Source organism: Thunnus thynnus, chromosome 8 (assembly GCF_963924715.1).
Source record: "Thunnus thynnus chromosome 8, fThuThy2.1, whole genome shotgun sequence".
NCBI lineage: Eukaryota > Metazoa > Chordata > Actinopteri > Scombriformes > Scombridae > Thunnus > Thunnus thynnus.
In genome coordinates, this window is record NC_089524.1 from 25,414,413 (window position 1) to 25,442,407 (window position 27,995).

At 44.2% G+C, this 27,995-nt stretch overlaps 1 protein-coding gene across 1 annotated transcript; it reads left to right on the forward strand.

Moving 5' to 3' along the window:
• The first annotated feature begins 292 nt into the window (after window positions 1–292).
• On the forward strand, window positions 293–27,995 carry prrc2c (proline-rich coiled-coil 2C). Its single transcript, XM_067597467.1, has 34 exons — window positions 293–669; window positions 7,240–7,409; window positions 7,634–7,808; window positions 7,994–8,103; window positions 8,381–8,503; window positions 9,765–10,063; window positions 10,187–10,266; window positions 10,669–10,805; window positions 10,925–11,012; window positions 12,857–13,040; window positions 13,142–13,787; window positions 14,090–14,262; window positions 14,521–14,806; window positions 14,926–15,136; window positions 15,240–17,678; window positions 18,530–18,690; window positions 18,800–18,954; window positions 19,056–19,500; window positions 19,626–19,711; window positions 19,806–20,000; window positions 20,103–20,360; window positions 20,530–20,622; window positions 20,788–20,889; window positions 20,980–21,151; window positions 21,327–21,542; window positions 21,870–21,991; window positions 22,085–22,239; window positions 22,374–22,605; window positions 22,733–22,843; window positions 24,262–24,456; window positions 24,564–24,664; window positions 25,336–25,462; window positions 25,607–25,849; window positions 25,958–27,995. The coding sequence occupies exons 2-34, from the start codon at window positions 7,295–7,297 to the stop codon at window positions 26,246–26,248; spliced, it is 8,526 nt and encodes a 2,841-aa protein (XP_067453568.1). The 5' UTR covers window positions 293–669; window positions 7,240–7,294; the 3' UTR covers window positions 26,249–27,995.

Here is a 27,995-nt window from a genome sequence, read left to right on the forward strand (position 1 = left end):
TGGTTTTGTGTTTAAAAATGTATGTATAAAATGTAAAAATGTAAAAATGTATGATAATTTACATCACCTGACACTTTGATAATGTAGATTTATATGAAATATTAATGTCATTGATGTCAACCATTTCAACAAGTAATTAATATATTTGTCATCTGTAAAGAAAGCTGAATTTTGGTATCTGAATCTACGGTGAATGTGGTATGTTGATGTGTGACTGAACACCTGTACAGACGTTAGAGGCTTTGAAAGGGGGATATGAGAGGATCAATCTGGCAACTACAATCTGCCATCTTTGATTGTGCGACAGGCCGCGGCTCGAGCGGGGCCTCACTCAACTAGAAAAACGGTGTGGCACCAGGTAACGGGTGCGGAGAGACACACGGAACCACGGGACGCCCGCGCACCGGTTCCCACAGTAACGGCCGAACCGACAAGGACAGACTGGCGGCTTGAAACGGCGCAGAAGACACAAAAACAGAAGCCGTGCATGTGGAGAGCGGTTTGTTGGCAGCCAACGAGCAGAGCAGCTAACCGTCGTTAGCGGGCTAGCCAGCTTTTGTAATCTGCCGGCCAGACTCATATTCGTCCACCGCAAACCAGGCCGAAACCGGATCCAGAAGTCAAGCTGTACGACAAGCGAAAGGACAAAGAAGGCACCGGCGGTGGCAGGTGGGTCTGCGTGTCATGCAAGCTGAATTTTTTGAAGTTTTGCACAGTGGCTGATGTGTTGGTGCTCACACAACGTTAGCTGGTTAGCATGCTTTGGCCACTGAAGGGCTGGAAGTGGATGTGATGGCGACTAGTGAGAAACGAAACTATGCTAAACGATGCGAGCTGGCGGCCTGCTATCTAACAGCACCACGCTACACATTAGACGTCAAACTCTGTCCTGCTGGCTAGATGAATGTGTTGACATTTTCGTTCATGCGTTTTGAGCAAATTAAACTGTAATTTGCGCCCGGTCTGGTTGAGTTCCGGGCGAAAAAGGGGCCTGTATTCCCTGCCGGTATGAGCCACCCAGCCCACCAGCAGTTTGATTCATGGAGACGGATGGCCTGCAGACTCCTCAGTAGCACTGATTTACAGGAACAAAACGATACTACACGTTTGGCTGTCATCACGTTTGGTTTCTTTTTCACTGAATTGACCTAGGTGTGGCGATATACTACGTTTTATACTAATATGTCATGGTATGTGGGGTTGTGTGTACAGATGAGCACAATGCTCTCCTCTTTAGCCATGAGATCTTGCAGATCCAACGAATATGCCCCTTAAAGGAGCACATTTTTTCTGTGTGAGTGTGCACATTCAGGGGTTTGGCAGATTTGGAGAGTGTATGGCTTATAATCTCTTATCTGAAGATGTGTAAGATTGCTAAAAGGCTACATGTATTGATTTCTATACATTCATCCCTTGAAAGGAATGGGTCTACATCTGGCTAGTTTTAGGGAGGCCTATTCAGACATATATTGATTGGAGTAGGGCTTATTGATTGAGCAGTCAGTGACTAAGGCCTGATCAGAGATCTAGTGGAAATATCTGTTGCAAGGCTCAACAAAAAAGAGATGTTAATGATTTCTATGTTGTGACCTGCTTGGCTCTAAACTGATTTAATAAAAGTGATATCAAACTTTGCATTTCATACAGCTCATCAGTCAGTCCCCCCAAACTGGTCCCATGTGTATACTTTCAACTGTCATTTGCAATAGCAAATGTTTAACTTGTGCATTGAATCTAAGCACTGAAGCACTCAATGGGAAACATAGCCACCGTCCAGTTTCTTGTGTATTTAATGAAATAACAAACAACTCTCAAGGGAGATCATCTCATGATATTGATGACCTGACTTTGGACAACCACAATATTCTTAAGTGGCAGCCGAGCCTTATCTTTCTCCATGCTTTGTGTTTATCAGACCAACAACAGTAAGTAATTGTAGAGATGCTAGAAGAAGCCTCTTGCACTGACCCTGATCAAAGTGAAGATTACGTGGTAGATACGGAACATGTCCGAATCAGTTCAAGTAATGGTATGACACAACATTTTGTCTGTACGGGCCGAGCTATGTACTACAGTAGTACTGTATCTGTGAGGAGTGGTGATTTAATTGATATGCCTGTTCACAGCCAGTGTAGAATACATACTAAAGGAGAATAAACGTTGTAGTTCTAGATAGTGCACCTACAGATGTTTAACATAATATACAAACCTTTGTCATTGTAGATATTTTGGACCAGAAGTCTTCACTGGAGCATTTCAATAGAGTCCAATGAAGTCAATGACATACAAGTTTGTTGTTTCAGTAAAACATTTTTGTGCATCATTCAGGCCATCTACATGACTTCTTATTCTTCACAGTTGCATTAGCTAGGTCAGTAAACAAAAGGGTAGGGCGCATGCACACTTTACAAGTAAGACATCTGGGTCAAACTGCAGGTTGAATGTGGAAGTTGATCTGCTGTGCAAAAGATACTAACTTTAAGTGTTTATGTAGACCACCAAATAGCAGCTGTGAGGCTTGTATTTCTTTGGCCCTGTTGGATTTAATAATTATAAAGCTGTTTCCAGCCAAGTATTTATTTTCACAGTCTCTAGAATGATAGTGGTGAGTGCATTGCTATGCTGATGTGTAAGTTCAAAACTGTGACACACAACACAGGTCATAAAAAATCTGAGTTTGTCTTTAAGATCTTAGGCTCTTGTGTATCCGTGCAGTGTTTTATTAGTGGTAAAGATGTGGAAGCAAATTCTTATGTGGTGGCTCAGTGAGATCACTGTGGGGACATCTAATAAGCAAGTCATTCCACTATTAAGGTTAATAATTATTCAAGATAGAACTGATGCAGGACACTTTTATGCTGTTTCTTACTGATAGGCATTATCAACAAATTTTGTACTGGCCACATGGTTTGATGGATGGAAATTTTGCCAGCCATTTTATTTTCATCGAGCCAAAATCTGTGAAGAACATGTACACACAAAGTAGTTCTCATTAAGCAGAAACACCAAAATGCTGATATGTTGTGATGTGTCAGAAAAGAACTTCCCCTGATGAATGAACTGTGATGCAGAAGTAGTTATAGGGGTGCAGGGTCATGCTGGAGGTCAGGCTGTGCTGATTAAAGCTGGGTAGCAGGGATGCAGTAGTATGCCAGGTGAGGAATATGAGATTTTTTTTCTTGAAAACGTGTCAAAAGGAAGGATCCAAGGTCCCTCCCTAGGACTGTTGTCATTTAGGCTGTGTGGCCTCTTATCACTGTTCTCTCTTCCTGTTTGATTCCTTTTTTTCTTCAAACACACCCTTATACATCCCACATCCCTCAGGGACAGATGGAATTAAGTAAAATCTGCAAATGTTCAGTCAACTCCCAGTGCTTCAGCTCTGAAATCCAGAGCTGATGTCTCATCAACAAACACAAATCAAGAGCACAGACTGGATGCAGAGTCATTTTCAGTCTGCTCCTCTTGTAGATGAGACCATTAAATTCACTCCAAGATAGCCAGAGCCAGCTAGCCAGCATGAGTCACAGCAGGTTCTCATGTAGTTTATCTGTTCACTTCACAGTTTATGGGACTGCCGTGACTCAAGATGACTAATTCAGTCAGTTATCATTACATTACTTTTTGACTAAAAGTAACTTTATGTATGTTGTAATAATTTTATTGTCACAATTAAGACATTTTACACATTGTGCAAAAACAAAAATTCTAATTAATTTGATATATCCTCCAGCATTGTTTCTGCTACATTCAAATCGTTTTACCTCCCATCTCCTGTCAAGCATCACTGCTGCACCTGACAAAATTAAACACAGACAATGATTTGTAATGATGATTAATGCAACTGCGTCACATTTTTCAAAAACTGAGCTGGCATCTGTAACCAGGAAGGATATGATTCGACGGGGACCTCTCAATTAGATTCCATCGGTTAGATTAGAAGCTTGGTATCAGTTTCAGCCTATGGCTAGCAAGGTACTAGTCACTACTCAGCTAGTAACATTCCCACCCAGGTTTGAAACTACAGCCTCTTCAGATATTTTTTGTGTCTTTCTATTGTTCCACCGTACACAGTGTTCACAAAACAACAAGCATGTGTTCAAGAGACCGAAGAAGGCAAATTTGTGACAGCACTTAGGTCAGCAGGGACTCGTGTCACTCATGTGTTGCAGTGTGTGCTCAGCTTTACACTCTGGCATTATTGTTTTCTGGAAGGACAATTTTTGAGACAGCTGGAGAGTGTATCTTCAGATACAACTGTATTAATTGTTTTGCATCAAGGTTTTGCCATAGCTCAGCCTTCAATGATGAACAACCACTATCGGTACTAGAAAAATGTACAGCAAGAGAAAATACAAAGACAGTGTACGTATAGCCTTTACTGCCCCAAATGCATTTTTACTCATTTGAAGAGGTGCATATAAGCTGCGGTACCTTGCCTACTTCTAATGGACACTGTGATACAGTAGAGGCACAGAAAAGATGCATTAATGCCATTTTTTTCCTGACAGACACCTTTTGAAGTATTAAGTATCTGAAGTTGACTATGAATCCAGGTCCTGATCAAATTGTGCATTCAGGGATGGGTATCTTTTTTTTTTTTTTTTTTTTAATTGATGCCCTTCCAATACCTCATTTTCAGTAGTGACATATGATAAGCTGAACTGGACAAATTAATTTGTCAAGTACAAGTACTAAGGCACTGTACTGCAAAGATCACTACCCACACCATACTCCCACTTAAAGAACCAGTGTGTAGGATTTGGTGGCATCTAGCGGTGAAGCTTCAAATTGCAACTAACTGAATACCCCCCCAACCCCCAGCGTGCAGGAGAACCTACAGTGGCTGCAAAACTCCCAAAAAACATGAAAGGCCCTCTCTACAGCCAGTGTTTGGTTTGTCTGTTCTGGGCTACTGTAGAAACATGGCGGTGCAACATGGTGGGCTGCATGGAAGAGGACCCGCTCCCTATGTAGATATAAAGGGCTCATTCCTAGGTAACGAAAACGCAACAATTCTTATTTTCAGGTAATTATACACTGTAATTAAAACATACTTATTAATATCACATTCCATTTCTGCCAAGTCTGTTCTGCTAGATGCCACTAAATTATACACACTGCACCTTTTTAAAGAAAGAAAGTAATTACAACCTGGGTCTTATGGTCATTGTTTGGACCATCATTGCTTTTGACAGTATTTTTACTAAACAAGATGCAAGTTGTTTTTAAAAGAAAGGCGTTTTCCTTTAAGTGGATGTTCCTTTGCAGAAGTGTTCCAAGGCCAAGTTGCAGATAGAGACTGAGCTCATCAGAGCTGTCAGCTCCCCCTGACACACACTAACTCACACTCTCGCAGACACTGCTCCACCACTGCTACGTTAATAATAAATGACCTCTGTGTGACTTAGGAAAGACACTGCAGCCCCAAACATGCTGTCTCTCTGTCCATGGTATTCCTCATTCACTTTCTGGCTTTTCTTTCTACGTCTTCCCATATCCTAAACCATGAGTGCCCCCCACTGGTCAGTAAATGGTAAATGGTAAATGGACTGTACTTGTATAGCGCCTTTCTAGTCTTCCGACCACTCAAAGCGCTTTTACACTACAAATCACACTCACCCATTCACACACATTCATACGCTGAATGGGTACTGGGGCTACCATGCAAGGTCCCAACCTGCCCATCAGAGGACACTAACCATTCACACACATTCATACACTGATGGCACAGCCATCAGGAGCAATTTGGGGTTAAGTATCTTGCCCAAGGACACATCGGCATGTGGACAGGAGGAGCTGGGAATCGAACTGCTGATATTCCGATTAGTGGACGACCCACTCTACCTCCTGAGCCACAGCCGCCTCAGTGTGTCCAGCTTTCTTATATCAGCTTTATACCACGCGCAAAATTGAAATTGGTGTTTTCTCACTGGCAAGTAGGGCTGGGTGATATGGACAAAATCAAATATCACAATATTTTTTGACCAAATACCTCAATATTGATATTCCGACAATATTGTAGAGATGACTATTTGTGCGTTCACATAATAGCTACATGATGAGATTTTTAATAAATAATAATCAGTAATGTGGATAAAATGACTAAATAGGTAAAGGCAAACAATAGAACAGCTACAACAGTCTGGTAAGTTCATAAAATTACATCACTTTACTGTACAAAAACACAACACTTATGCTATATCGCAATATTACGATATCCAAAAAACACGACATTATATATATATATATATATATATATATATATATATATATATATATATATATATATATATATATATATATATATATATATTATATCATGAAATTGATATATTGCCCAGCCCTACTGGTAGGCATACCCAACTGCGTTTTTTGCCCCGGATCCCAATGCAAATGAATCATCCTCCTCCTTGTATTGTTCAGTGACACTCACCGAAATATTATTAATTGAAACCGCTGGCTGCAGCGTGCTATGCAGTTCACACTCCAGTGTAACAAAGTTTAGTGTGGCATTTTGACAGGTAGTTTACCTGGAGAAAAAGGCTCAGAAAAGGCATTAGGCTTCATATAGCCAATACAAATCCATCAAAAGAACTTTGAGTGTCTGCGATCCTGGTGTGGTCAATTTCTATTCACAGGCTATATAGCAGCTTTGCAACATTAAAAAAATCAAGTATATGCAGGTCTCCAGTCAGAAGTTTTCTACGGCTGAAATTTAGGGATGCTCTGATCTGCCAGACCGGTGTTGAGGTCAGTATTGGCCCTATCACATGGATCATGTATTGGCCTGACGTGACCAATACATAATTTTTTTTTTCATCAATATCTTTATTAAATTAAAGGTGCTCAGTAGAGTGCTCTAGTTTAAGAAAAACACATTGAGTGTTACCCACCAAAACGCAAAACAAAAGTGTTACATTTCTTTCCTTCCTTTTAAAATATATTTAAAATTCTGCATTGTTCACATCAGTGGTTCTTAGCATACATTCTTCTCCTAGCCAGCCTTTGCTGGAGTATTGCTGCATTTTTTGGCACATGACTACCACCTGTACATCACTGAAATGGTGTGAAACATTCGCTGGACTGTGTAATGCTTCACCTGCTTGCATGTGCATCCTGATGCGCTTGCATGCAAACAAAAAAGGAAGTGTGTGTGTCTGTGTTATGGTATACTGTGCAGAACCAACAACCTTTGTACCTTCGTGTGTTCTCATTTTTGTCTCACCCTGTCTATAGGAGGCTGGTTCTGGGGGCGAGGCCAAAGGACCAGACTCAATGAGTTTCCAGCGAAATGTCCGAGAAGTCAGGGCAGAGCACCAAGGCAAAGGATGGCAAAACAAAGTATGCAACCCTTAGCCTCTTCAACACCTATAAGGGCAAATCTCTGGAAACCCAGAAAACTGCAGGTAAGCACCCACTATTATTCTGTTAGTTGAACACTATACGACTACTAATGAGTGCGCTGTGAGGTTGTATTCCTAGAAAGTGTGCACAGCTTGTTTTGTCCTTAGTGACTTCAATATATCAAGGCAATATAACATAAACTTTAAGGATCAAGTTTTTACCTTGTCCCTCTTGCATACCTCTTTTTTTCTGTTCTCCTACATCTGATTTTTTTTGTTCACTCCAGTGGCAGCCAGACATGGGCTCCAGAGTTTGGGCAAAGTTGCTGTCAGCCGGCGTATGCCCCCTCCGGCCAACCTGCCCAGCCTGAAGGCAGAGAACAAGGGAAACGACCCCAACGTCAACATTGTCCCCAAAGACGGTAGTGGCTGGGCATCCCGATCTGAGGGAGGGGAAGAGAGGTAAATTTAAGAACTTGATGCACGTTTATACATTCACACTGAAATTGGACACCATCTTTTTCGTAGCTCTTCTCAAAACAAAGGTGTATGTTACACATCTCAGTTAAAGGTGGAGAGGTTTGCCATCAAGAACATTTCAAATCATGAGTGATGTTGGAAATTTTGCCCTGTTTTCTGTGCCATAGGCAACAGGAGACCCCCCCACCCCAGAACAAACCAGCAGTGCTCCAGTCACAAGAGCTTTCTATTGGGGGCAGTCGTTCCTGGGCCAACAGCAAGCAGACACAGCCAGACGGTAAATATGCTCTTTACTTCCTTGCTAAGCATTACACCTACCCATGCAATAGAGATTGGTTGCGAACACCTTTCTGTAAATTTCCCACTTCTGTCCATGCAAATAAGAGGAACAGTATTCAATTGGTTTACAGCACTCAGCTATTACAGCCAGCATGGAATTCAGAACATTTGTTCTCTACTAAATGTGTTGGTTGGCGTGGAAGGAGCACTGTACACCAACTCAGGATTAGACCTTCTAATTTCTGTGTTCATAATAATGTGCTTGTATTGTGCAGGAGCTCCTCGTGTGAGCAGCCATTTTCACCAGGAGTTTCCCAGCTTGCAGGCGGCTGGTGAGGTCGAGAAAGACGGTCAAGAGGAGGAGCCTTATGGACCAGGCCCCAGCCTCAGACCTCAAAGTATGGCCACACTCATACACATAAATAATATCCAGTGTCCATAGATTACAGTGTTTCCCCAAGGATTTTTTCCAGCAGTAGTGGTGTTGTGCGCATGCAGAGCCCGCGATGCCAGCACCCATATTTCATATGGGTCCATAGAATCATGTGCATGATAATTTACCAGGAGCTTTTGACAGCAGAGGTCCAGATAGCTGTAGTTATAATAAATGTCAAGGATTAAATGCCTCAACACAGAAAATGTACACTATTTTTTTTTTTTTTAAGAGATGCACCAATATGGAATTACAGGGCCAATAACGATAATTATAGACTAAATGACTAAGGTTCAAAACAAGATAATTATGTGTTTGTTGTGGCGGATAGAATACGATAACTGGTAATTTTATTTGATTGATATATAGATATATAATATATTTATTTAGATCTTGTTTGTCTTTTTAATATGTAGACTAATTGGCATCAGACCTTATCGCCTTATTGACATCCTTTCATACTGTTGAACTGATTAATGGTTGATGCCCTCAGACTCTACTGTTCAGAAAGGCTGCAGGTCTTTAACAGTAAACTGGTTAACAGCTCTGTGGCATCATTCATCCTCTCCTCTGTCCTCCTCACTCTGCTGCTGCTGGTCAGACTCACTGCTGCAGGTACTGATGGTAGAGAGGAGGGGCAGGCTGGTGTCAGCCTAATGTCTTCAAGAATTCAACTAATGTTCAGATATTTAGATAATTAGACTCTTTGCTATTGCTATTGGGACAACAAGCTCCATAGAAACATAGGCGCTGCAGATGAGAGGGAAGACAAAGACATCGTATTTAAGTTTATGTTCTGCTTGTTCAACAGTTGCTACTGTTGATGAATTGCTCGTACCGTCTCCCTTACTTCTGGGTGTTGTTGCACTTACGGCAGCTGTGGCCTCTGCTCTGCTTTCCACTGTGTGTGTGTGTGTGTGTGTGTGTGTGTGTGTGTGTGTGTGTGTGTGTGTTTGCCATCATGCAAACAGGCACAGACCACAGATAGAGGGCAGGGCAGAAGAGAGAGAGACAGAGAGGCAGAAATCCTGTTCGCTTACCACTAGCTCTAGTCAGCTGCTGGAAGTGGAGAATGTGCGTCTGGTTTGCATTCGCCGTGATTATTATGTGCGATTTGAAATTTCAGCAGTGGCGTTTATCATTTAGCTGTGCCGCTGTTGAAAGCATATAGGGGAAACACTGAATTATTTTCTTCATCAATGTTTATTTTCTTTTTGTCCTGTTAGATGTTGGCAGTTGGCGTGAAGGTGGAGGCAGGAATTTGAACACTGCACCCAGCCCCCCTGAGATGGAGAACAGGGCTCCAGAGGAGGGTAGTACGGCCCCTGGTACCTCTTCACCTCCTGAAGAAGCTGATGAGCCTGGACGAAATGTAACCACTGACGGCCAGAAGGAGAAGAGGGATGGCAGGGAGAGGTTGCCCCCCTCTGCCCCTCCTCAGCCTAAACTTAATGGGGGGCAGCAGCCTCCTGCTGGGGTGCCAACACACTTCGACCCCGCTTTCAGGAGCATGATGCCACCCTACGTAAGCCACAGTTTGTTTTGTTTTGTTTTTTTTTGGACTGACCACATGAGGATATCGCAGTTACTGTCTAGTTGTTTGTCTCTTCTTTATCCTGTTTGATGATTTCTGTCTTTCTGTCTTTAGATGTTCCACGCCTATCCTCAAATGACTTTTGGCCCAGGGCAAGCAAACTTCAGATACCCTGTACCACAAGATGGAGCAAAGTGAGTTCACACCTGAATGGCAAAGCCCTAAAAACTTGAAAATCCACAGTCAATGCTAATATATAAAGTAAAACATGAGATATATTTTTATTTGTATTGAATTTTATAATTGCATAAATGCATAAATACATCATTCTTAGTAATAAAGAAGAAATGACTCAACTCAAAGGTGATAAAAGTTACTATACCAGCTGATGTAATATCACACAGAAGAACATTGTTTGTTATTATCAAAAAGGAATTTTTTACATGTGTTCAGCACAGATTTGACAAGTGTCAGACCCACGACACTGCCCACAAGTCTCATTACACTGTATAGAGTTAAAGAGAGAAATTTGTTAATGCACTAGACCAGGTCACATAATGAACTTTCCTTTCCGTTGCTCCCTGTTGGATGATCAGGGGTCCTCGCTCAGCACGACCCCAGCAGCCGCCCCCTCAGTCCTGGCTCCAGGACCCAGATAGACCCTCTATCATTAGCGCCACAGAACTGAAGGAGCTGGACAACTTAGACACTGATGCTGATGAGGGCTGGGCAGGTCAGTAGCTATGCATTATCAATGAACTGCTGTGTTTGACTAATCACTTAATCAGCTGGGGAAAAGGTCACTTTACTGTAGTTCTAGCTTCTATCAATTCTGTCCTCTCTACAATCCAGGAGCTCAGATGGAGGTGGACTACACTGAGAAACTAAACTTCAGCGATGATGAGGAGAACCAAGCTGCTAAAGACAAAGGAGAAAACTGGTAAGTATTTTTATCTGAATCACTTAAATTGTCTTGCATTCACTATTTAGCTTCTGTAATTCACTATAAAAGAACCACAAATGAACCACACAAAGGTTTCTCTCTATTTAGCCTATTTATTTAATTTGTTAATAACTATTTTTTTAAAAAATATGAGGCACCATAGTGACATGAAAACAAGGTAAAAATAGCAACAAAAAACAACCAAACATAATAAAAGATAACATAAAATACAAACAGGCATATACACTATATACACTCTAAGCCCCCACATCTCTCCCCCACTCACCCTTAAATCTTCACTATAATTAATTCATTTATTCATAAGTCACTCTCTCACTTATTCTATCACTGCCCTCCTTCATTCACTTCATTGGTAAAATAGGTCATACAATGATACAAGTAAAATTTCACATATCAATATTTAGCCAATTTAGTCAAAATATGTGTAATTTACATTACTGCCTTTCATTTTACAAAGCATGCCTTAAATATTTAGATTTTCTTACCTCCCAAAACTCATCTCTCACACTTCTTTGAAAATCAACTTTTGGAGACTCGAGATAGGTGGGCATCACCGTTTATTTTATTAAAACTATGTCATTGTGACATCGAAATCCAGTGCAAACCTTGGATAATTATAAAGCTAGACTTTATGGGTACTTTGGGTTTCCTATCTCAAGCAAATCTTTGTGACTTTATTTTTATACTGAACACATATGAATGGAGAGGCATGACTGCCTGCTAGGTAAGAAAAATGCGTTCAACAAAAATTCATATCACTATGGCATGCCTTCAAACTTAAAACATTGAAAAACACCGGTAATGACCTTTCAGGTTTAAATTGAATTAATTTGACATGTTTCATCAATGCTAAAGCGTTACAAAACAATCTCACAGTATAGTGACATGTTCTCCAAGTGCAGGACAATATATAATGGAAATCAATATATTGCGGACAGAACACACTGTATGGTGGATGATTTAACATACCACAGTAATACATTCGGAGCCAAATGCTTATTGCACAATGGCATCAGCTAGTGCCAAACAGTTAGTAGGGATGCCATGGTGAGGAAATTTTCCCACCGGTTAATAACCGTGACAACAGTGACAACACTGGTATTACCAGTTATACCGAGCATTTTACAAGATAAGATATTCGTTGATAACCGTCAATATCCATGGAGCTTTTACTTTGATCTTTAAAGTTAGATTTTTAGTTTAGATCTTCCCCTTACTAACAAGTTAGTGATGGTGGACTTCAGACACGGGGAAGAGCCAGAGGATGGCCGCTGCTTAGAACCAAAACCGGAGCAACCCGCCCGCCATCCAGAGAGAGACGCACTGAAAGCAAGCTGAACAGTCAGAGAGTGCTAACACGCTTATTGAATTAGAGTTTTTTTATTTGATGAATGTGGGCACTGACACGTGAAAATGAACTAAATGGGTTTTATTTCTTTTTCTTCTTTTTTTCTTTTCTTTTTTTTTTTAAGCGCCAAACGATGGTGGGGGCAGTGAGAAAGTAATGTAATTGGTGTATGCCCAAACACTATCTAACACCAGTAACACCAACTACCACGGCAAGCCTAACAGTTAGCGCGAAGTAAAAAATTATTTAGACATGACAAATGTATCAACCTGGACAAGGATCAAAAATATTTCCAATTCCAGGAACGTGTTATCAAAGCCTGTTTTTGTGTGTCCAGTGAGATTATGTGTTGTGATAGTGATAGGGTTTGATGTGCAGCTTGAGGATGAGGCAAGCAGGTGAGGACCTGTGATTTTTCCTTTTTTTTTTTTTTATTCTTTTTTTAACCTTTCCAAATTAATATTATTTTCAGGGAATGGATGGGTAAAGTGGATCGTATAAGATCACGGCCACCAGACAGTCAGGAAGGCTGGAAGGAGGGGTCTGAGGATCGTGGAGGCAGTAAAACGTCATGGGCCGACAGCGTAGATCCAAGAGCGCCTTCACCTGGCAGTATGGGGCAGTACAATAAAGCAGCTGCTCCACAGGACTACCAGGTAAAGCTGGTATAAATTGCACAAGCTGCCAATTGGTTTGCACTGATATTGTAACGGCAGGTTCATCAGTCTGTATGCATACTAATTTTTCTGTTCTCAAGGGTGGCGGTCGTTCTGTTGTTGCTGGGGCTCCACGTGGGAGCAAACCATCAGCTACAGCGGCACCTGGTGCCGATGAGGACTCTGAGGCCTGGCGACAAAAGCGCAAGAAGCCTTCAGACGTTTCTGAAGCTGTAGAGCGAGCAAGAAGGAGGAGAGAGGAAGAGGAACGGCGGATGGAAGAACAGCGGCTTGCTGCTTGTGCTGAAAAACTTAAACGTCTCAATGAAAAACACCGCCAGGCAACTGAGGGCAAATCTTCCCCAGCTCTGACCACCAACGATGAGGCAGGAGCTGCCCATGAAGAAGCTTCCTCGTCAGCTCCTGCTCCTGCATCCAGTCCTGTACCTTCAATCCCAGTTTCACAATCACCGGCCCCAATCATGCAAGCTCCTCTACCCGAGAGGGTGGATCGAGACAGGGAGAGGATTGAGCGAGAAAGAGAGAGAGTCGAACCAAATGTAGAGGAGGAGGTTCACTTGCCTCGTCAACCCGGCTCCCCAGTCCAGCGACCTGTGGCCAAAGCTCCAGAGCCGCAGAGCGAAGGAGAGAGCACCTTGGCTGAGGTCGGCCCCTTGACGGAGGAAAACCAGGCTGACAGGACAACAGTGCCTATTCGAGACTATTTCAACATAGAGGACAGCAGAGGTAAGCCAGCTCAGTGTCTACTAGCTGTATGGACTGCATTTACACCTAGCTGAGATCCAATCACAATGTGAGCCAGACCACCTCCAGACGTGGTCTGGCCAATCCCGGAGCATTCCGATCACAATGTGTTCTTGGATTTACACTTTGCATGACATGTTTTTTTTTCTTATCCAGTGAGGATATCCAAATACAGATTTAATGGTAATGCCAGGTGTAAATGGGGCCTCACTGATCGTTGTGCTTTTGCATCTGACTACCATTTAGTTGTACATGTCAATATCATTGGTTTTGTTTTCCTGCAGTGGATGAGCCCCACCTGCCGATACCTCACATGGACACCCCCAGTGGTGAGGAAGTCCCTGTGGCACCACCACAACTGGAGGGAGAAGCAGCAGCTGCTATACGTCCCTCACTCACCTCAGGCTATTCCAAACAGTTTCAGAAATCTCTGCCGCCTCGCTTCCTCAGACAGCAGGTAAGGATGTCCACACCTGGCTTCTTAAGTCACTAGCGGCTGGGATGTTGCTGTCCATATGGATGTGGCAGGGGGGCTAGTGGGCTAAGTAGTAGTTTCCACACTGTGCACCTAAAAAGGACTTTTGGAGTTTTCAGGTTGTCACAGCAAGATGAATCAGTTTAATTTAACTCATCAATGTAGTCCATTAAAAACCAATTAACTTTGTTCATCTTAAATGTACATTTTCTCCATTACTGTTCCTCATTGGTCTTGTAGGAGCAGATGAAGCAGCAACAATGGCAACAACAGCAACAGCAGAGTGGGGGCTCCGTGTCACCATCAGGTGGTGGTGGAGTTCCAGCTACCCAACAACAACAGCAGCAGCAGCAGCAGCAGCAACAGCAGCAGCAACACCGCTCCATGTATCAACCCATGGGCCCCCATCACCAGCACCTGGCCTCCATGGGGTTTGACCCCCGCTGGCTCATGATGCAGTCCTACATGGACCCCCGCATGATGTCTGGACGTCCTCCCATGGATATGCCAGCTAACATTCACCCTGGTAGGGAGATATGTGAAATTAAAATGGAGAATATGTGTATGTTCGTGATTAATGTATTCAGTGTTGAGGGCAGTGTGCCAGACAACCTTTTCAAAGTTGTTCTGTTTTGCCCTCTTCAGGGAGGATGCCCCCTAAGCAGATTGTGCGCAGAGAGCCAGGTGACAACTCCAGCTCTAGCTCTGACTCCTTTGACCACTTGACGCGACCAATTCGTGACCATGGCCTGCCCTCAGACTCAAGGATGGTATGGGGATCTGACCCATACCCACAGTCAGAACCATTACCGTCTGTAACTCCACCAAAAGGACGGGAAGATAACAAGGAGCCGAGGTAAAAAAAAATTTAAAAAGGCAACTAAGCATAAAGAACTTGATCAATTATAATCAAAGGATTTTTATTTTCTGCACATAAAACTATAATTGTTTCTCTGCAGGATGGAGTCTGGTTTGGATCTAGACAGGGGTCTCCCAGCTATGTACCCCCAGGACCACAGTGCATTGGACTCTCGTAAAAGTAACTTCTTTCGGGACCCCACAGAGTCCCTGTCTGCGTTTTCCCAGGGCTCAGAGGATGTGCCGGGGCCTTTAGATAGAGTCCCTGTTGGCTCAGGCTTTGATCCTGAGGAGTCAGGCCTACCAAGTGGGGAAGAGGTAGAAGCTCTAGGTCAAGCTATGCTCCAGAGGAGTGTCTCCCAAGGCTCGAGCCACTCCCTCAAGCTGGATGAGCCCAGGTTTGATGGGCTACCTCTGGGAACAAAATCACTAGAGCTTCAGGACACAGTGGATAGGGCTGAGGATAAGCCTCAGAATGAGCTCTACTCACAGGCTGCAGTGACCAGCAACAGGGCAACACCCCCTGCTGATGGACTCCACAAACAAGAGAAGCTGCCTCTGCCGGCACCTAGCAAGCAGAAAGCTGATCTGCGCTGGGGTGGGAGATCTAGCACTGGGCGTAGAGAAGGACCAGGAGGAGAGAGACCTGTCCGCAGGTCTGGGCCAATAAAAAAGCCTGTCCTAAGGGACATGAAAGAAGAGAGGGAGCAAAGAGAGGAGAGAGAAAAGCGTCACGAGAGAGGGGAAAGAGGAGAAAGGACCAAAAAAGATCAGTCCTCTAAAGCTCCTTCTGCAGCTGCTGCTGTGTCTGAGGGCTCCAGACCTCAGGGTGAGGGGAAGAGAGAAACTCCTGAGGCTGAGGAAACTCAGACTGGCCTTCAGAGAGCCAGAGACTCCCAGCCTTCCTCCGGGGCTCCCACCTCTTCCTCTCAGGAGGAGAAAGCAGACAAACCTCCCAGCAACGACAAACATCCAGAACCCAAACTGCCCTCCAGGAAAGAGTCCAATCTACCTCCGCGTGCCTACCGACGAGAAGAGAGAGAAAGGGAACGTGAGAGGGAGAAGGAAATGGACAAGGACAGAGAAAGAGAGTGGCCTGCTGACTCAAGTTTCAAAGGACGTGGTCGAGGAGAGTATTACTCCAGAGGACGGAGCTACAGGGGGACATACAGTGGCCGAGGCAGGGGTAGTCGTGGTCGAAGCCGGCCAGAGTACCCTTACCGAGAACCTCGATCACGGTCTGACTTACCTTCTGCTGGTGGTGCTGCTGCCTTTCGTAACAGGGAGGAAAGTGAGACTCGCAGTGAGAGTTCAGACTTTGAGGTTATACCGAAACGCAGACGACGCCGTGGCTCGGACACAGATTCTGAAAGTGAAGGTGGGAGGGAGTCTGCTAGTGATACTGGACCTTCTGATCGTGAGCCTAGCACGAAACCTAGCCGTCCACTGAGACGTGAGCTCCCCGGGGAGGCCCGGTCTGGCCCACACAAGCCAGGCTTTGGACCTCCTCACATGGGGGAAAAGGTTGGTTCTAGAGGGGATGATGAAGGCAGACCCAAGCCAGGATTTCTTCCTAAAGGAGAGCCTTCACGGCGAGGAAGAGGAGGATTATACAGTAGACGAGGTGGCCAAAGGGAACGTGGAGGCCCTCGTTCAGCCCCTCTTAGACGACCAGCAGCCAGAGATTCTTCTTCTCAGTGGCCCTCTAAACCCATGGAGACATTCAGGCCTGAGGACACAGAGTCCACATCAAGATATGACAATCCTCCAGCTGACCGGCGGCCACCTAAGTCTGATGGCAAGAAATTTGGGGACGGGGCTCCTCAGAGTAGCAGAGAAAGGCCTCGTCGATCCAGACCAGCACGACCCCCCAGGCAAGATAAACCTCCCCGCTTCCGGCGGCTGAAGGAGCGGGAGGCTGCAGTGTTAGCTAGTGGAGAGGCCCCAAGTCCCCCTGTCCCTCTGCCCCCAGTGCCTGCTGCTGCTGTCCCTAATTCTGCCCCAGCCAAAATATCCCTCTCCCCTACCCTGTCTAGAGCTCCAGGAACCCCTGTAACTATGCCTGCAGAAGTGGCAGCCACTATGCCTGCACCTAACTTACCCTCTCCTATAGAAGCACCCTTGCCTGAGACTAGCAGCCCCACCATCACTGCAGTCGGCACCAAATCCCCTGACTTGTCCAACCAGAACTCCTCAGATCAAGCCAACGAGGAATGGGAAACTGCCTCTGAGAGCAGTGACTTCAACGAAAGGAGAGAACGAGAAGAGAGGAAAGGAGCACTGGAAGCTGCAAATGAAGCAGCCACTGCTTCTGCCCCTGCTCCTGCACCCTCTCAGGGCTCTTTAACACCCAGTAAAAGCCCCCCTGATGGAGGGCTGACTCCAAAACGTGAAGGACCTCCTACAGCCAAGAGAAGTTTCTCAAGTCAGAGGCCTACAGAGAGACAGAATCGTAGAGGCAACAGTGGAGCCAAACCAGGCCGCAGCTACGCAGGGGGCAAGGGGGAGAGGAGGGGAGGGGCCAAAGGCGGCCGCAAAGGGTGAGTTTGAAACAAACAGTCTTTTGTCTGTTCTGAGGCTTTTACTTTGTCTGCTTACATTAACACTTGCACAATGAAGTTGACTCAATGAACAGTGTGCGGTAGAATAACAGTGCAGATTTATTCACACACAATAAACCTTTTGTTTTAATTGAATTCTGCCTCATTAATAGATGTACTGAACAAAACTATAATCTACATTAACATTCTGTAAACTGTTAGTATTATCTGTCCAAATTGCCTGGGCGGTTTCAAGTATTCTCCACTTGGGTAGATTACTGAGCTCAAGTGTGCTGTAATTGGCTATCAAAGTGTTCTGGTTAAATATAGCTAAATATAGCATCTGTATGATGGTATTTTTAGACTCATATTGTACCTTTGCTTCACATTTCTGAGTCAAAACATGTTTCTCCCTTCATCTAATACACTCACGGTCTAGTGGCTTCTTGCTTCAGTCTTACTATGGTAATAAAATAAGAAAGAGGTGTAGTTTTTTGTTGGGATGAGATCAGAAAAAATGGCAAGAAAAGAGCAAGACCAAAAATAAAGTAGAAAAAGTTTAATTAGAAAAAAAATCATCTTTATGCTAAGAAGGGGGTTAAGGTGCTTAGGTTTTTATCTTGATGAAATTTCTGGAACTGGGGTGGCACAATTCTCACCTGAAGGTGGTATATTCATTTTTTTCTGAAGTAACTAATATGATGTTATTATCCATCTTTATTTGCACAAAACACGTCACAACATTATTTATTGTCTCAGACTTTACCACCACACTGTTTTATAAAACATAAAGATGTGTCAATAAGTATCTTGCTGGGTCTCAGTTTTTCTTGTTTCTCTAAACTGTGCAGCCCTTCAGCTCAGCAAAACTCAGAGGGGACAGCACCAGCTGGAGGAGCAACTCAGAGACCTACAAAGGATCAGTCTGCCCGTCGCAAAGATGAGGCCAAGCAGGCTGCCAAGAAGCCCAAAGAGAATGCTCTTTCTCAGTTTGATCTCAATAATTATGCCAGTAAGTAGACCTGTGTATTTGTAATCAGAGATTTGTCTAATGATCTGGCTTCAGCTGCTTGTCACCTGAAAGCTGAACATAAATATCTATTTTTGTCCCGTCACTGTAGGTGTTGTGATCATTGATGATCACCCAGAGGTCACCACCACAGAGGACCCACAGTCCAGCACCAACGATGATGGTTTCACAGAAGTGGTCTCCCGAAAGCAACAGAAACGCCTGCAGGATGAAGAGAAAAGGAAAAAGGAAGAGCAGACGACTCAGGTAGCAGGATGATTAGCTTGTGCCATATAGTTTTTCAAAAAAACTTTGATAATGAGCCATACCTGTTTGATATGGTATTAATATTGATCTGTTTCCTACAGAACTGGGGTAAAAAAGGCTCTGGTGACAAGAGCAGAGGAGGTGGAGGAAAGCTGCCACCAAGATTTGCTAAAAAACAGTCATCGCAACAGCAACAACAACAGCAGCAGCAGCAGCAGCAACAACAGCAGCAGCAGCAGCAGCAGCAGCAACAACAACAACAACAGGCCTCACAGTCTCAGCCTCCTGTAGCCTCCACCCCCCAGGCCCAACAGCAACCCCCCATTTCTGCCCCCCAGCATCCTCACCTTGCTCCCTCCCAACCTGCTGCATCCCCTCAAACTCTGGAAGGAACGGTGGCTCCTCTGTCCTCCATCCCCCCTGCCACTGTGGACTTTACCTCAAAGAGCCTACCCCCTGCATCTACGCAGACACACAGCACTCTGGGTACAGAGCTATGGGAGAACAAGGTAGCAGGCTCCACCGTCCTTTCCGACGTCAAGAAGCGTGAGTTGATAAGTCAGTTCTTGTGAAAAATATCTAAAATTTGTTTTCGGCTCGTGAATCCCACTGTGATGTAGGAGTGAATTTATCATTGAGCTTTTCTTAAAAATGTCATCTGTATATTCCAGTTGGTCCAATCAGCCCTCCCCAGCCACCTTCTGTGAGTGCCTGGAACAAACCTCTTACCTCCTTTACTGGCACTGTCTCCTCTGAGGTATGTTAAATATGCCTGCCTCATCTTTTGCAACTGTATGCTCCACTTAACCCCATGATAAACTATGTAATATGTTGTTTTGTTGTTTGTTTAGGGTGTGAAGCCTGGATCAGAGGGCAGTGTAGAATTGGCAATAGATAGTATTCAGTTTGGAGCACCATCATCTGCAGGCAGCACCGACAGTGATGGAGTTCCAGCAATGCTAGAAACTGGCTCCGACAACAAATTACCTGCTCCCAAAGAACAGAGACAGAAACAACCTCGCGCTGGCCCAATCAAAACACAGAAGGTAGGTAACTGAACTGTGGAGTAAGTTTTCTTCTCACTTTTATTCATATTCATTTTATAAACTCCACTTGATTGTAAACAATGTTCAATCTCTTGTCCTCAGCTCCCTGAGATGGAACCAGTGGAAACCAAGGAGTACAAGCCAGGTCCCATTGGTAAGGAGCGCTCTCTAAAGAATCGCAAGGCCAAAGACGCACGTGGAGGAGAAGGCGAGGGGATGGAGGGAGGAGTAACCGGAGGAGGCGTCAGCAGAGCCACAGAATCCAGTCCTCCCATCAGTGACACCACAGTACCAGAGTTGGGAGGAGACATCGAGGGCATGATCACAGTCCCCTCGGCAGAGTACACCAGTAACTCTAAGGTATGTATCTCTGTCAAATTAAATTGTTTTGGGTTTTTTATGATTATTGTTTTATCAAATCGTCAAAGTCTTAAATAATTAAATCAAGATAAAATTTAAGGGCAATTTATCATAAAATCATGACTCTGTGTGTGTGTGTGTGTGTGTCTAAACTGTTTTTCTGTCACAGGAGTCCGTAACAGACTACACCACTCCCTCCTCATCGCTGGCTGACAGTGTTCCAACAGGAGGCAACAAAATGGAAGAGAGTTTGGTAGCCAATGTGAGTACACATGACACTGGACTAAAACCTCATACACCTTTCTCTTTCATTTTAACGGATTATGGAAAATGTCTGTGTCGTAGAGATTAAAAAAATCCCAGAAATACTTTAACACTCAACACATAATTAAAAGATTGCTTTGGGAACGTTTTGGGTGTGTTTTAGGTGGCATTACCACATTCGTTGCCCCTTCCTCGGCGAGAGACCCTGCAGCAGAGCTCCAGTCTAAGCACGGTCTCTCCTGCTACTGTTGACCTAACTCTTAAGGTACAGCACACTATAGGCGACATTAGATTTGAACTGCTTTCTACAATATTAGTGAAACATAGTCTAAGCACCTATGTCTTTCTGTCTCAGATGGAATCGGCTCGCAAAGCGTGGGAGAACTCCCCGAGTCTGGAGAAGAATTCTCCGGTCACCTCCTCTTCCTCCCCCATCACCTCCTGTGCATCCTCGTACTCCACCTTCTCCTCGGCCTCCATGCCACAGATCCCTGTGGCTTCTGTCACCCCCAGCACCTCACTGACAGGTAACATCCCCGTTACATTTACCGTATCTCTTATAATATTGTTTGTTGGCACCTTGTTTATCTCTTGTTTTACACTGCTGATATTCTACTAGACACCGACTTATCTGCACTTTTGTTTTTGGGATTGTTGGGCTGTGTATGTGAATGAACTTGCGTGTTTATCTCCACCCTGCAGGTTCTGGTACCTATACGACATCATCCCTTGGCACCAAGACCACCACGGCCTCTGACCCTCCTAACATCTGTAAGGTGAAGCCCCAGCAGCTGCAGGGTGGAAGCCTGTCCTCCTCCAGCAGTAGCAGTAGCAGCAGCTTCTCTCAGCTGGGCTGTGTGCCTCCCCTACTGCCCCAGCAGCAGACCCCTCAGGTGTACGTCTCCCAGTCTGCAGCAGGTGAGAGAAACATGGCACCAAACTGTTGTATTAGTTTGTAGATGTTTGCTGAATTTAGTTGATTGTTTATAAGTGTAAGTTTGTGTATAGATCATCCATGTTTTTACATGAAGTCTTAAAACACAGCATTGTATAAACCATATATCTTTGATGTATTACTGTAATGTAGCCAAGGATACAATGTTGGCAACTATTGCTGATTTGGATCCTCTTCTATAATTTCATGCCTTCAGCTGAGGAATTTTGAATTGCATTATCAATACCAAATGTACCAAAACATGAAAGAGAATGAAATTATAGGGGAACTTTCTGCACATGTTTACCCAGGTTCTGCAGCTCAGATTCCAGCCTTCTACATGGACACTAGCCACCTCTTCAGTACGCCCCACCCTCGCTTGGCTCCTCCCTCCTTGGCGCAGCAGCAAGGCTTCCAGCCCGGCCTGTCACAGGTAGGATTTTGTTTGTTAGAGGTCAGAAACACACTGCAGGAAAGTTTTAATGGTGAAGGTAACACCACCTGTCTGTGCTTGTCTACACTATAGCCAACAGCAGTGCAGCAGATTCCCATCCCTATCTACGCTCCACTGCAAGGTCAGCCTCAGCACCAACACACACACCAGGCCCAGCTAGGACTCAGCACTGGTCCTCCAGTCTCCCAGCCACAGGACTTGTTCAACTCTTCACTGCAGCCTTACAGGTAACAAACAACACCACAGGTTGTCGCCACAGCTGAAACACACAGCACAGTGTTGCTAATGTGCCACTTTCCTCATTTTGAGGCCCCATCGTTCCTGTTATCTGATTCTATATCCCGACCGTGTCCTCTCTCAGGTCTCAGCAGGCGTTCATGCAGAGCAGCCTGTCACAGCCCTCCATGATGCTGTCAGGACCATCATTGCACAGCTATCCTGGCGTGCAAGCACCTGAGCTGGGCAAGCCTCAGTCCAGTCTGGCCTATCAGCAGCCTTCCTCCACCCAGCACATTCCCATTCTGTTTGAGCCCCAGCTCAACCAGCCATCTGGCATGGGAGGCTCCCAGCTCATTGACACACACCTGCTTCAGGTAACCCGTCACCTCACAAGAAATATTTGACACCACCTTAGGATGCTGTCTGTTGTATACAGACATCTGCATTATATATATATATTGTTTGGATATTATATCTGACATCTGTGTGTCTTTGGTTCAGGCTCGACAGGGGATGAATCAGCATTCAAACATGTACTCAGGGCAGGTGCAACAACATGGCCAGAGTAGCTACTACAGCAACACCCAATCGCCCAGTTCAGCAATGCAACAGGTACCAAACATGAAATCATAAAGATGGCCATCCAAACCTTAAGCTCTTCCACTTCCCCCTCCCACCATAGTCCAATTTTTTTCTTTTTTAGGGAGTGGACAGGGTTTCTTTAGAGGGAGATAGCAGGTCAACAGTATATGCCACATAGAAGTGGTATACATCATCTGAAAGCTGGGAACCTGAAGATTAATTTGAGATGCACTTCAGCACTGTGTCAAGTTTTTCTAGTCTTTAATCTGTAATCAAAGTTTAGAGTGTGTAAGGGCTTAGAATATTATGATGGAAGTATATGATGGCCATTATCATGTTCAATTACGTCTCATAAGTTGCAAAATTTAACCATTTTTGACCACTCGAGTATTGATTAAAAATGGTCTCCACCAAGATTTTGAGGAACAGCATAGACAAATTCAAGCTGTAATTTGGTACCTTAAAGTTTTGACATTTGGAGATTTCTGTAAGAATTGTATTTATCAGTAATTGGACGGTGAACACTTCTGTTCTGGAACTTGTTCAGAAACCCCTTTATTGTCAATATACCTAGGAAAGTCAGACATCCTCTGAATGCTCCAGGTCTCTAGTTTGTAGTTTTAAAGTTTCATGAGGCTGTGATTATCCTAGAGGTCACAATAGGTCATTTTTATACAGTGAGGTTAAGTTTCAAAAATTTCTCTCACTACAATGAAATGGCTACTATAGGGACTAATATCATCACACATGAACAAAATTTATGCAATTCCAAGAATATTGAAGGGGACCCAAAAATATTCAAATACAACATTAGAATAGGCGAAAATAACACATTTATACTTCACGCAAAAACTGCATGGGATTAGCATAGAGTTGGCATGTTTGTAAAGGGGAGACTGGCAGTACCCATAGAACCCATTGTCATTCATATCTTGAGGTGAAAGGTCAAGAGACCCCTTTTGAAAATGGCTATGCCAGTTTTTCCCTCTCCAAAATTTAGCCTAACTTTGGAGCACTATTTAGCCCCCTTCCCAACAAGCTAGCATGACATGGTTGGTACCAGTGGATGTTTTAGGTCGTCTAGTTTCATGTGATACTAGAATCATCACTCTGAAGACAGTAATGTCAGCCAAGGACACTAGTGTCCTTGGGTAGTTTAAGAGATTAATAGTTTGTTTTTTGACCAGTCTTAAAAAAATTCACAATTTTTTAAAAAAAATTTTTCCAATTTACAGTGGTGTAAAAAAACAGAAAACATCAAACCCTTTCATTTGAGAAGCTGTAAACTGCAAATGTATTTTTATGTAAGAAATCAACTCAAAATTAATTCTGGTTAATTTTCTGTCAATTGACAAATTGGTGGATCAATTCATCAGTTAAGTGTTTCAAGAGTTGTCACATTACCAGCCTGTCAGTGTGTGAAATGTGTGTGTCTTGTCTCTCTCCAGGTGACGGTCCCTCTGCCTGGTTCACAGCTGTCCCTGCCAAACTTTGGCTCGGGTGGAGGTCAGCCCCTCCTGGCACTGCCGCCCACTCCTCCCCAGGCACAGCCCCCCAACATGAACCGACAGCCCCCAGTCTCCCAGCCGTACCGAGGGATCATGGGCCCCAACCACAACATGATGCAGCCTCCCACCAGCAAGGTACTGTACTGTGTGTGTGTGTGTGTGTGTATGTCTCAATAATCTGGCTGGTTTTGATTTTTAAAAGTGCAGCTGTGACAGATTTTTTATTTATTGACATGTTGCAGATGGACATGGATCTGAAACTCTTTGGCACTGGGATGGATGTGAAGCCTGGAACCCCACCTGTCAGCGCCAGGAGCACTACACCCACCTCTAGCCCTTACAGGTACACCACACACACACACACACACCTAAAAACTACATACATATGCAAGCAGCACCATTAATCCAAAGATTATGCTGCATGCTGTGTTTTTCTTAGAGTTTAAATGAAAGTCATGGAGGATTGAGGATTTGACAGCACATGATAAACATGCAACAAATTTGTCTTTGACGCTTAATTCATGTGAATTTGATTTTTGGGGTGAGTTGTGTTTGATGTAGTTTGCAAACAACAAGCATGACTATGAGTGTATGACAGCTCAGGCAAGCTGATTTCACACCTTAACTGAAACTTCAGCTTTTTCTCTTGTTTTCTTCAGACTCTCATTCTGTTCACATCAACATGAATTGGACTTGTATCGTTTAGAAATATCAGCTCAACTCGCACAGACATACATCTGCCTCAGTTTGCAGCTCCCACAGTAAATATACTTCCATTGACTCAGTATGCATTCATGCTGCCTTCACTTCACATTCAGTTTGACACCTCAAAGGTGAAACATAAACTTTGCCTCTATATCATTTCTCTGTGCCTGTTTATTCAAGTACTACTTAATTGCCACAGTCCCAATTTTCACTGTGCTGAATGATTTTTCGATGAAAGATCAATGTATTAAGAGTTGTCAACTAGTGATTTGTAATTTTAATGCACTTTCTACAAACCTCTCCCTGCAGGGCCAGCTCCACCTCCCCTTGTAGTCAGTCCAGTAAGATGAACAGCATGCTGTACCAGAAGCAGTTTCAGCCCAGCTCTGCCGGCATGAGAATGACGCAGCACTTCCCTGGCCAGTTCAACCCACAGGTTAAACATTCACAATAATCATAAAACCTGCATTTTGATTGTGTTTATGCAATACACTGGTTATCAACATGAATGTCAACTTAATTGTCATTCGTTCAACTGAAGTATTAATTGATTTTTCGTTCTTTGTCCCTCTTCATTCAGATTCTGTCTCAGCCCAACATCGTCTCTCCTCTGGTTCGACCTCCTCACGCTAACTCGTTTGCTGGAGGTGTCCAGCGCTCTGCCATGGGCCCTCCGATGTCACCCAATGTGGGTGGCGGTCTGATGCCTCATCCCAGACCCCAGCACCCACAGCACAGCCAGCACCCTCCCCGAGGACCACCTGGTCCCTCACTGGGACCCAGAGGCACACAGGCGGCTCTGAAGGCTGAACAGGACCTAAAGGTTTGATGCCATATTCTTTTTATCTGTGTATTTTGTTACCGGTCAAACAGATGAGATGATCTTTCAGTATAAGGTTGGTTGATTTAAATTTTTCCTCCACCCCACCAGGCAAAGCAGCGGGCTGAGGTGCTGCAGTCCACTCATAAGTTCTTCTCAGAGCAGCAACAGCAGCAGCAGCAGCAGCAACAACAACAACAACAGCAGCAACTCAAGGCCCCGCAAGTTAGCAAAGCATCTCGGCTTGATCAGGGAGGAAAGCCTCCCCTCGACACCTCGGCGCCAAACCACCAGACAGGGAGCGAGCGCCCAGATTCTGACAAACCCCCCATCTCCACAGCCAAGCCCATACGGACTGGCCCCATAAAACCGCAGGCCATCAAACCAGAAGAGGGCAAGTAAAGAGCTGCACACCCTCTACAGATGACAATATGAATGGATGGAAGAGAGGAAGAGAGCCCCATTCACTCAGTCACCTCCTCATATCAGCCCTGGGGGACAGTGTGGGGGGGGAGGAGGATGGGTGGGATGGGTAGAGATCCAGATGGTAATGGTTTCTGAGAGTAGACGCTGTCCTGCGTATACATAATCCTCTTCCTCTTCTTTCTTCCCGTCTTGTCCCACTGTAGGTGGGGGCGTTTGAGTTGGATTCTTCCATCATATTTAGATGCCGATAAAATGGCTGCACAAGTTGTTCCATAGAAAATCTACTGTGACGGTAGATAAAGAGGAGAGCTGGAGAGAAAAAAAATTGAAATGAGATTTGCTGCTGAGTTTGCCATTTTTATAGCTCTTCATTTCTGCTCCTTTTTTAATCCCCCCCCCCTCCAAATAGGATCACGCATATTATAGGAGAAACATGTTTTGTTAACGAAAGAATGAATCAGTTTTGTTTCTGTAGTCAAAACAATCTTGTTAAGATGTCATTTAGTGAAGCACACTTTTTGTTGCCCAATCTCCCGTCATAACTAATCCAGAGAATTGTGCACGTGGAAATGCTCTTGCACCTCATGACCACACGCACGCACTCGCTCAACGGTTTCATCCACGGTTACCAAATGGAGACATGAAATCAGAAATTCTGTTGTTTTGTTCCTTTTTTGTTTGACCAGAATTGAAATGTGAAAATTGCAGCAGTTGATTGAGTTTAATGATTGATTTTATTGATTAGTCTGCCTGTGAGCCTTTGCTCCTGCCTTCTGCTCTCATCTCCTTGCCTGAGAATTACTGATGTGTTGGGGTGTGTGTGTCAGGTGTGTGTTTGTGACATAAACAGGGGGGGAAAAGCTTGTAAGCTGGACTCTCCTGTATATATTTAGCCAAAGGTTAAAGCAGCGCAGAGATGATGTCACAGCCTTTAGGATTGCTGTTGCCGTGGCGGCAGAGTTTTGATTGGACTGAACAGAATTACGCGGAAATGATCACTACTTTAAAGCAGTTCCAGTTTAGGGGCTACTGTCACACACCCTCTCACCGCTTTCACACCCATCCTTGCTGTCACACACAAACACACATGTATACACACTTCACTGTAAAGCACCCAGACCTGCTGCTATTGACTGATTTCAGTGCCCTTAGCTAGAATATAGCAGGATAGGGCTATTTAGAGGAATAGAAACGATGAGGAGTTGATTGTTGAAACAGTAGAAAAACACGAGTGTGTGTATATGTCAACCCTCACAACGAGGGGGAACAAGAACAGGACCGAGAACGACAAAAAAAGATGAAATGAGAAGCCTCAAGTTCTGAAGCATTTGGGCAGAAGGACACTTATTGTTTTGTTGTCTTTATTGATGAGAGCAATCAGTGCTGTTTTCTGTCTCTGCCTCACCTCCGCTGGCTGTCCCACCCACAATGCTCTCATCTCGGGGTTGTGGCGACAAGGGTCCTTCAGAAATGTACAGTAGTATGCACCCTGAGGTGGGGAGGGCGTCTTCCTCACCTCTGCCCTAGCCGGGGGAAGAGTCCTTGCTTTGGAGGATGGATGAGGGAGGGAGGGTAATGATTTTTTTTTCTTTTTTTTTTTTTTGTTTTGTTTTTTTTTTTGTTGTTGTACTTGTACAGGGGTTTCATCGATTAAAATATGTACGGTCTTATTTACATTCTCTTGGTTTGGTTACAGAAACTAATAAAAATAATATACTGTTGA

Coding starts and splice junctions, on each gene's coding strand:
- prrc2c (XM_067597467.1), top strand. CDS start 7,295: ATGTCCGAGAAGTCAGGGCAGAGCACCAAGGCAAAGGATGGCAAAACA. Junction 13,041..13,141: donor CTGCTCCACAGGACTACCAG/GTAAAGCTGGTA, acceptor TCTGTTCTCAAG/GGTGGCGGTCGTTCTGTTGT. Junction 24,457..24,563: donor TGCAGCCTCCCACCAGCAAG/GTACTGTACTGT, acceptor GACATGTTGCAG/ATGGACATGGATCTGAAACT.